Here is a 10,277-nt window from a genome sequence, read left to right as displayed (position 1 = left end):
GAAACTCAGCCAATGCATGGGACAAATGTTCTTTACCCTTCCAAAAATGTTAAAGATGCGAACACTTGCGAAATCGTGATTTGTCCAAATTAACAGTGACCCCCTAAAAAATTGGCACTCCGGGAACAAAGTTCCTTGTTAGTCAGCACATCCCACAGTCTGTTGACAGATGCTACAATATTACTCTATGTTACATCCATCTGACCACGAGAGACAAGCAGCCGGCCAATCCAGACTTGAGATCTGCGCGCTTACATCAATGAATATTTTATGCAAATGTCCAAGTTGTTTTAACTTTGAATCGGTCTGCAAGTGAACTAAGATTAGATTTAAATAATTTTGAAATCATGGATTTATTGCCTGAATTTACTAATCTGAAATGCTATGTTATTCATGCCAATCCTGGTTCTTATAATATCTGTGTACCACACATTAAACATCAGTGATATATTTACAGCTAAACTCTATACTCTTTCCAATGGTTTTTCATCTTATTTCCCCCCCCCCCATACTGTGCGATGCCAACTAACCCTGAGTGACGCTAAGGAAAGAAATACTGTTCATGTCCTACCCAGACATTCCATGTATGAGTCAGACAAGGCACCACAGGATGAGTTGCTAAGACAACACAGGCCAAAGTAAACCAGCCGTTAGTAGCAGTTGGATGACGTAGGGGGAAATGGTCTATTGCGGTCTACGTCTGCTAGGAGCTGGGTCACACAATATCCTGAAACGTGCCTCCTACATGGAACAGCAAACCTTTGAAATCTTTCCCAGATTCTCCATTAGGTTCTGGGGGAGATACGAACAAGACTAGAAAAGTCTCCACCCCCCTAAATGGAAACTCTCAGCCGAATGCATAGGCCGGATGTTATATTCATATTTGAACCCAGAGTCGTGTTCATATGGCATGCACCGTTTTGCAGTGGAAAAACACAACTTTGCATTTCTTATAGGGCATGTCCAGATAGTCCCTCCCTGGTTCAATCTATTTTCTTCCCTTTGGTGCCTAATGAACACAACCCTGGTTCAATAGCAGCCAGAAGCCATGAAATAATCAACATAGACAATTGGGATTGCCTTGTTGCTCACGGCTCTGAAATGTCATAATCTCCAACTTTGAAAGAGCAATTTAATTATCGACAATACTCATAATTGTATTGCATTGCAGATTGTGTTTGAAATTGAATCCTGATCTCACCACTCTCTACCAATTTTATTATAAGATAGCAATCTCAATAGATGTATCTAAGGATGTTGTTTTAATTTGTCAAACTGAGGAGGTTTACAACTACAGCCAAGCAGCACACTAAACAAACTAAAGAGGTACCATAGACATTTGGAGGTACCGTTTAGGAGTAGTACCACAGACACTGACCACCAACAGTGGATCAAAGCGGTACCATTTACATTTAAAGATGTAGCATTTAGGAGAAGCATAGATGCACTTTACACCCTAGAGTGGACTGAAGAGGTACCATAGACATTTCGCGACAACATGTAAATAAAACAATCATATGCACACTTACACCCCAGAGTGGACTTTGATGGTGTTAGGAGTGTGTATTGGAGGCGAAGTCAGGTGCAGGATAGCAGAGTGTAGTGAACAGGCACACTTTTTATTCCGGTCCAAAATGACAGCACAAAGTAACATAAAATGTACCCAGACACGGAACATAGAGAAAAAGTAATGCGCGTAACAATATCCACAATTCCAAAATACACGTAACACAAACAATCTTACACAAAGACATGATGGGGAACAGAAGAATAAATACATATGGATTGATTGGGGATTGGATTGATTGAAAACCAGGTGTGCAGGGAACAAGACAAAACAAACGGATACATGAAWAATGGAGCGGTGATGGCTAGAAAGCCGGTGACGTGGACCGGCGAAAGCCGCCCGAACAAGGAGAGGAGCCGACTTCGGCGGAAGTCGTGGCAGATGGAAGCTGTGTTCTGTGGGATACGGAAGGAGCCGATCTGTACTGTGTCGTCACGATATGGTGCTAGCCTGCCGTGGCCCTCTGGCTCAGTGAACAGGTCAATATGGGGGATGCTGTAGTCCTACAGAGGGGAACACAGACCCAGGCACTGTACTGTGGAGGGAGAATTATGACTGATTTTATTGCGATAACACTTTATTTAAAACTGACAGGTACAATGCTTTATAACTCGTTATAAGCATGTTTTAGACTTTATTATGTCTTAATAAGGTTTATGATATGTTATGTCTCTCTATGCAGCAAATGTTATAGCAACTCACCCATACCACCAGTCAGATGGAGCCGATGACCATTGGTGGATCGACATTGGGGTGTGAACCTGGTGGCCCTGTATCTGCCCAAACATTGGTCAGCTCAATAGGCCCCACCTCTAGGGCAATTGAACGCCCCTCGAACCCAGGCCTCTCGTAAAGCACCCAGCTGCAAAGACAAATAGTCGCAGGTAAACAAACATAAAATATGAATCTTGGAAATAGACTAATTGGAACAATATGATGAATAAATGATCCATGTATCAGTTGATTTTTAATTAACTTTCTCTGGACTTTGGACTAGTTTATTGTTTGTGCGTGTCCCTCTAGCATGTAGGTGAGTAACTTTAACCTAGGGTTAGGGTTGATTCCTAAAAATGAACTCATATGACTGATAAACAGCCAATATAATTGTTATCATGTTCATGCATTTTTTTCCCTGGCATGAGTCATGGGATGGTATTTGAACCCATCTAATGACTCACTTAGGCATGACAGATATTCTCTGCTAAGTACGGGACTGCATGTTATCTAAACATGCTGTCTTCAGATGCCAGACAGAGCACAAAAAGCTGTGTGTGGTTTTCTTTGGCAAACAGGCTCTTCCTATTCCAGACCTTGATTGAACTTTGAAAACAMAACATTTRCCCAGTAAGGAATATGAGCCAGTTCAGGCTCTGTGTCTCACCATCCTCTCATCACCTTCACAGAAATCATAGGAGACAGTTGGAGCTGGGTGGCATCGATCGCGTCTCTGAAGACTTCATAGGTCTGGCCGCTAAACTGGGCATTCTCAAACAACGCCATCTAAATCATAGGAAAAGGGAGGCCATTCTGTAATAATAAATAAAAAACATCTCTAAGAAACTCTGACGAAGGCTGGGAGACCGCAAGCTCAATAAACTAATGTGATACAGACAATGTGCAGTGTGTGCATTTTGTATTTTCTTGAAGAAAACATTATGAGAAAAGGAAATGCTCAAACAACACCATCTAACATAAGACAACCATGTGTCATTTCAAAGCATCAAGAGAAAAAAGAAAAATGCTGTCTCTGCCTCGCTTTAAAGCTTGTTGGTTTGATCTATGTTTGAAGAAGCACATTTCCATTACACTACAGCACTACCAACACTGTCTTCAAAACATCAAGAGAAGGAAACACATTCATTCTCACTCTCTGAAGCAGATGTCTTCGACAACACAATGCAACGTCCCAAAAGGCCCCCTATTCTCTACAGCCCTATGAGTCACGGTCAAAAGTAGTGCACTACATAAGGAATAGGGTGCCATTTGTGGTGCCTCCCCTTTACCCTCTGCCAGCTTTCCGTAGGGCAATGTCACTGTCTTTTCTCTGTCCTCACTTTGTGATTGGCTTGGCAGAGCTTTCCTCTCCTTCACATCCTCAGATTTTGTCACCTCTGGGGCTTCAGTCTTTACAATGGAGCTCTCCTTCCCAACATCCAGCCCTGGCCCCTCACTGCTCTTCGTGTTTGGTGCAAGTAGAGGCCTCTTCACTGGGACCAGAGGTTATTTCTCCCCCTGACCCCTTGTCTGTCCTGGGTCTTTGGTTTCCGAAAACTTCTGGGTAGAACCCGATGAAGGTTTTGAGGCATTGGTTTCTGATTTTACAGTGGTGTCCTTCCCTGCTACTGGCACTGTAATACTAGGCTTCGAGGGCGTTGGTTCTGGGGTAGGACTCACTCCCTGTGTCGGTGTGTCATTGCTAGGTTTATCTGTTTTAGCCTCAGATGACTTTACAGACTGTGGCTGCTTTGAGGCTTTGGTTTGCTGCTTTTTTTAATACTGTGTTCTGATGGTAGTATACTGTGTTCTAATACTGTAGTTTTCTGCTCAGGCACATGCYTAGACAACCCTTCCTTATGGGGCTCAACTGCACATGTATCATTGTATTTTCCCTTTGCTGACTTTTAAATTTGTGTGACTACACTACCGACAGTTTTATCTGACTGAGAAGGCGTCTGACCGACGGGCTGTGTGGGAGGCCGTAGTGAGGCTGGAGGTTTAATAGGAGTTATAGAGGGTTGGACAGCTGGGTCTGTCTGTTTCAACACTGATTTGGATATGTATAGCTCTGTAATAAGCTTGGGGTCCTCTTTGCTCTTAACATTGCTGGCGACTGTCCCCGGGTGTCATGTCTAGTGCCTAAAGGCAAATCTGTCTTTGTATCTGTCTTTTTATTAGGCTGCTTTAACATTTCTGCTGCTTTCTTTTCAGGCTGCTTTGGTTTATTGTCGACTTGAATGTGTGGGACAGGTGGGCCTTGCTCCACAGGAGTGGGATCTTGAGCAGGAGGCTGTTATTTCTTAGGCAAATGTGAGGGCAGATATGTTTTGCTATTTTCCTTGGAAACATTTTGATTTGTCTTAACCGTAGAGGTCTCCCCAGAGATGCCCCACTCAGCCTTCTTTCCCTTAGAACTACAGTATGTGAGGGTAGAATGTCTACAGTTTTAACATTGGGCTCTTTTCTTATACTGATAGGATCAGAAGTAGACATTTTATTGTCTTTGTTGACGTTTAGAGGTGTGGGTGATTCCGTTAGAATTGCCTGCTTGTTTGAGGTCGCTGGCTTTTTACTGACTGCTTGATTGCTGTTTTCTCTAACTGACTCTTTTTTAAATCTGATTTAACATCTACAGATTGACTAGATTGTGGCGATGTGACTGTCTTCACTTCCTGCTCAGATGCAGCAGACATTTTCTTTGTTGTGCCTGTTACTTCTTGTTTACTTTCAGTTTTATTGTCTGTTTGCTCGCTGTTTTCACTGACAGATTGTTTTTCAACATCTGATTTAACTTCTACATATTGACTAGATTGTGGCGATGTGACTGTCTTAACTTCCTGCTCAGAGGCCGTGGCTATTTTCTTTGTGGTGCCTGCCTCCTCCAGTTTGCTGTTGACCACTTCCTGCTCAGTGTTCAACACTTCCTGTTTTATGTCACTGCTCTGACTCTGGGGATTGGCTGCCTCCCCTTCTTTGCTTTTCTGTCTCTTGGACCTGGAGTTTTGTGTTCCATGGACTTTGGGCTGGAGGCTGACCTTATTGGTTGAGGCCACCTGAGGGGTCAGCTGGCTTAAAGAATTTAGGTCAATATTGATAGGTCTCCTTGGTAGCTCCACTGTTTTAGTAGCCTCTTTGTCCTTTGTTTTAGAGTCTATCTGATATGCTTGAGGAACTGGTACGGCGGCTACTGTGGTGGTATCTGGCTCTGCTGGTTTTGATATTATCTCTGCCTTCGGGGGGGTCCGATTAGGAGTCTTCTCTGCGCTGGCCAGTTTTCCCTGAATGTCCTACTTAGTTGTCTTTGACACAGCACAAGTGGGAGAAGCAGTAGCATTTTGTAACATTCCAGCCATCCCAGAGGACTTGTGAGTCAGCTTTGTTTTATCTTCCATCTTGTGAGCCTCTGCAAAGTTCTTCGCCCACTCCCGGACCCTCTTTCGTTTCTCCCGGACAGAGAGGGGGTCGAGCTGGACCTGGCGTTGCCACGTTCCACCAATGTTGCCCGCTGATCTGGCAACCCGAGCTCTCTGTTTACATCTGTTCTTAGCCGCTCTGGGACCTTTCTGGCAGGAGAAACGTCTACGCTTCTGGGGTTGGACTTACTGGGACTGGCAACCCTTGGCACTTTTCCCTCAAAAAGGGTGATCCTTTCTGCAATCCGCACGATAGCCTTAGTGGTCTTGGGTTACTCGCCCACTTTCTTCAGATCAGGTGATCTGTGAACAATGAAAACAAAGAAGCATGTTGGAATATATTTTCCATGGGAACGCAAACCATGATATTCAACGTATCTAGCTGTAAATACACTGTATTTGTTCTATTTCACACACAATCGTTCTTCACCTTCCCCTTTTCCTTAGCCGTATCCTTAACTTCTGTATCCTTCTCTGAGTTCACCATCACTTTCTTCGCAAAAAAACGTAACCTCACTGTGTGATACCTTCATGCTCCGCCGTTTGGACTCTGCACTCTCCGTGCGCCTCTCCAGCTGGCACGGGCTAGTGTTGTTGAGCATGTGTACGTCCATGTCCCCTTCCTCAGCCGCTAAGATGGCATATACAGGTGCATCTAGGGCCTCCTGGGCTTCCTCTACTCCCTTCCTTGGATGTGTTTCCGTTGGAACGCCACTGGAGGTGGTTGACCCCTGCTTACCTGCCGCAGTTGAGATCACTGAGGCATGTTTGTCTTTAGAGGAGGAGGGGGTGGAGTCTCCAGGGGGTGGAGTCTCCAGGTGTAGGTGTGTTATTATCTGAGGATGTAGATGAGATCTCGGGTGCAGGCTGGGTTTTGGTGGGCGTGTTCTCCTGAGAACTGGCTCCTCCTCCGTCTTCGAAGGAGCTCTTCCTGGATCGCCTCCTTGCTGAGTTCTTACGCCCCATCGTGTCTGTGTCTCTGTCTGTGACTGTGACTGTATCACTGGCTGTGTCAGCAATAGCCCTCAGTGTTTTTGTGTGCAACTTCAGTGACACTCCTAGCAGGGSACTGTAATTGCTATGACATTTTACGCCGATAGCAGCTTTGAGACAGGTCCTGACTTTGCGCTGCTCGGTCCTCTCCTCTGTACTGGTGTTCTTTGCTGACAAATCAGCACTCTTGGATGACTTAGCTCTGGAAATACTTTTCTTCACCCTGGTGTTGTTAGTAAGGAGCACTTCCTGCTTTGTGTGGGTGTACGTTCCGCTCTGGCTCACCCTTGTCTCCTCCAGGTACACATGCAGCCTCTTGCCTGCCTGGACTTGGGCTTGAGGCTGGGCCTGGGTGTGTGTGAGCTTGGGAGTGTTCCCGCCGGTCAGAGTCCTCCCAGGCTGCTCCCTCTTCAGGGGCGGATGAAAGCACAAATCACAGATGGCTGGCATTTCACTCCGGGGCAGGATTCCCGCTCGCTCTGCTGCTCCCCTCCTCCTCTCTCTGTGAGGCACTCCACCACTCCTCCTCCCTAGGACCTTCTCCTTGTCCTTCTCCTTATCCTTCCAGCTCACTGTGGCTGCTGGCTGCAGAGAGGGGCCGGTCCCTGTGGGTAGAAGTTCTGGCATCCGTCACCTCAAAATCCCTGGAGAGATGCCATTTGGAAGGCTGGGAATCCTGTCCCTCCTCCTGCTGCTCCTCTTCTTCCCCCACAGGCTCCTCCTGGGCCCCCTCTCCTTCTGGCCTGGGGCCTTGGTCGTCCGTCGGGGACAGAGAAGCATGGTCACTGGGACTCGTGAGGCTCCCTTTTCCTCTCCAGGGCGAGAACCAGCTCCCAATCCTGCCCAAGATACCAGTTATGTGCTCTTCTGGGGTCTGAGTAGAGGCAGATAGAAAAATCATTAGACATGTCTCTACACATAACTCTAGACATCTACGACTGCCAGTGCCAATACACATGCATAAGCGGTAACTCTTTACTTAAAATCTGCAGGTATAATGCATTATAACGTGTTATAAGCATGTATGAGGCTTTATAATGTCTTATTACAAGGCTATGTTATGTAGGAGATTTCCAATGACTCAAATAGACTGTCATTAAGTCAGGATCATTATGTCATGATTACAAGACAGTACAAATGGGACATATGTGCTTAAAGCAAGTCTTACAATGTGGAATGATCTTCAAATGTTCATAAAGTGGGTGGATTTGGTGCCTCTAGGGCAATTCAGGCGGATGGTAGACAGCCTTTTTACTTAAGCATGTTTGTTTCATATGATTGTGTTTTGTTTTTCCTGTTTTGGGTTTGATTTTCATGTATTGTGTAATTGATGTGTTTATAGATATATGCATGCTGTAATTGTTGTTTATTGATGTGTTGTTTATTGATGTGTTTGAAAGGTCAGCATTGTAAATAAGAATTTGTTGTTAATTGACTTACCTATAAAAACGAAAGGTGAAATAAATTATAACAGCATCATAATGCATTATACCTACAGGTATCGCTACATACATTTTTGGACTTGATAATATGAATGATATATACCCATTGATTCTTGAAGAATACAACTTATTATGCCTTATGAGTTTAGTTCAACTTCATCAGAACCCAAATAGAAGCTTGTTTTGCACCAATGTGTGTAAACAATGTAAATGTAAACAACCCCTGTATAGCTTCAAAACATGGTTATAATTGTTATATAATGGATGGTCAGTGTCACGCCCTGACCGTAGAGAGCTCTATTTTGGTTTGGTCAGGGTGTGATTTGGGTGGGCATTCTATGTTTTTGTATTTCTTTGTTTTGGCCGGGTATGGTTCTCAATCAGGGACAGCTGTCTACCATTGTCTCTGATTGGGAACCATACTTAGGTAGCGTTTTCCCATATGGTTTTTGTGGGTAGTTATTTTCTGTTTAGTGTTTTGCACCTGACAGGACTGTTTCGGTTTCGGTTATTCTCTTTGTTATTTTGTTAATAGTGTTCAGTTTCAATAAAAAGCATGAACACTTACCACGCTGCGCTTTGGTCCGATTCCTCTTCTTCAGACGACGAAAACCGTTACAGTCAGTCCTTGCATCCATAGCTATGTCTATGAATTTGAGTGTGGTTACATTTCTCCAGGCCCATCCCTCAGCTTTTTACCAAAACAGAGGCGGGGGCACCGCTTTGTTATTGTTTCAACTCAGGATTATATCTTTAAGTAAGTGTACTGTATACAAGTTACATATGGCACAGTCAATATTGCAGTGAGGTGAAAAGATGAAGGGGTCAGAGTCCAAGGGTTATTTGATGTTTGTCAATGTCAGGTTCTGTGCAGTTCTCAATTAAATGGAAGCACGCAACAGCAGTATTGTACAAATTCTTCCTTTGTTATAGGAGCTCAACTCACCAAGAGCCAAGTACCACATCATTCAGAGTCTTTATGCTGCTTGTGAACATGTTTCAGGCTTTAAAACATTTAAACCTATCGACCACAAAACAGAAATATAATACATAATCCTCCTAACAGCAAAACTTATTTAGCTCTGTTGCAAATGAACATGGACTTATGCAAATGATTCCTATTTGAGAGCATTTCAAACAAGGCCTATACATGAACATCTTTTTAAATAAAAAAACGACATACGGTCATGATAAATATAACACCTCAACTTTTTCGACTGCTTCCGTACACTAGTGGCCGAGGTCTAAAGAACAACTTACCTTAAATGACAGAGGAAAGCCTTCCTCCCATTCCAAAACATTAAACCCTAAATTAACAGCTGTCAAGTCTAAGTACAGAATAGGACAGTCGCATAATACAGTCAGAAGTATGCAAAAATTACTTTAAAAAAAAAATCTTGTTGTTGTAAAAGGGTTTTCCGTGTCTGACAACAAAAGAAGCCTGCAGAACAATACCGTGCGCGCGGGAGGCGACTTGACACAGAATAAGAGATATGTGCATAAGCTGAGTTGAAGTTGGTTAATTATTAATGTGGCGAACAGCGCGCGCACACGCGCAGCCTAGTGGTAAAATATCCATCTAAAGTTGTCCTCGGGAATGCATTGGACTTGCCTGCATAAGGTCCGGTCTGGTTTCAAAGAGTTTACCAACCACTGTTGAAGGGCTGCTCAAGTCGGTCTTTTCATAAAGCAGTCGGAGACTAGGCAAAGTAACCCTTTAAATAACTGGCTGCCTTAGGATAACATACAGTTTTTGTTTGTATTTTCTATTTGTTTCTCAAAGGCAAATGAACAAATATAAAAAAAATAGCCACATTAATTTGTTTCACGGAGTCCAATAGGATTGTTGAGGATCAAATGGTCATTAGCCTACTCGTCAATATGAATACTTTTTTTGTTGCAGGTTAGCATTTTTCCTAATGAATCTTGTTCTAGAGGCAGCTCTGCATAGTGGTCACCAGCTGGCATAGCCACAAAGTCATAAAATCAGATTTTAACCCTAACCTTAACCCTAACCACACTTCTAACCCTAAAGCCTAACCATAATCTTAAATTAAGACCAAACATTTTTTTTAAATGCATTTTTACTATATAGCCAACTATGACTTTGCAGTATGCCCATCTTGTCACACCCTGATCAGTTTC

At 43.7% G+C, this 10,277-nt stretch overlaps 1 protein-coding gene across 7 annotated transcripts; it reads right to left on the bottom strand.

Annotated features, from left to right (window-relative positions):
- Window positions 1-1,451: 1,451 nt before the first annotated feature.
- Window positions 1,452-9,745, bottom strand: LOC111973300 (uncharacterized). Of its 7 annotated transcripts, XM_070446587.1 has the most exons (6): window positions 8,701-9,386; window positions 6,128-7,564; window positions 5,888-6,000; window positions 2,949-3,094; window positions 2,270-2,429; window positions 1,454-2,102 (listed from the first exon to the last, which is right to left on the bottom strand). In XM_070446587.1, the coding sequence occupies exon 2, from the start codon at window positions 7,315-7,317 to the stop codon at window positions 6,472-6,474; it is 846 nt and encodes a 281-aa protein (XP_070302688.1). In that variant the 5' UTR covers window positions 7,318-7,564; window positions 8,701-9,386; the 3' UTR covers window positions 1,454-2,102; window positions 2,270-2,429; window positions 2,949-3,094; window positions 5,888-6,000; window positions 6,128-6,471. The 7 variants fall into 7 exon arrangements, 4 of the variants coding, with proteins under 4 accessions (XP_070302689.1, XP_070302688.1, XP_070302686.1 ...); XM_070446588.1 differs by having other exon boundaries at window positions 1,452-2,070; window positions 6,128-9,386; XM_070446585.1 differs by having other exon boundaries at window positions 6,128-9,386.
- Window positions 9,746-10,277: the final 532 nt, after the last annotated feature.

The sequence above is a fragment of the Salvelinus sp. IW2-2015 genome, linkage group LG14 (assembly GCF_002910315.2).
Source record: "Salvelinus sp. IW2-2015 linkage group LG14, ASM291031v2, whole genome shotgun sequence".
NCBI lineage: Eukaryota > Metazoa > Chordata > Actinopteri > Salmoniformes > Salmonidae > Salvelinus > Salvelinus sp. IW2-2015.
The sequence above is the reverse complement of the archived record's forward strand: the minus strand, read 5'-3'. Positions and strand labels throughout refer to the sequence as shown.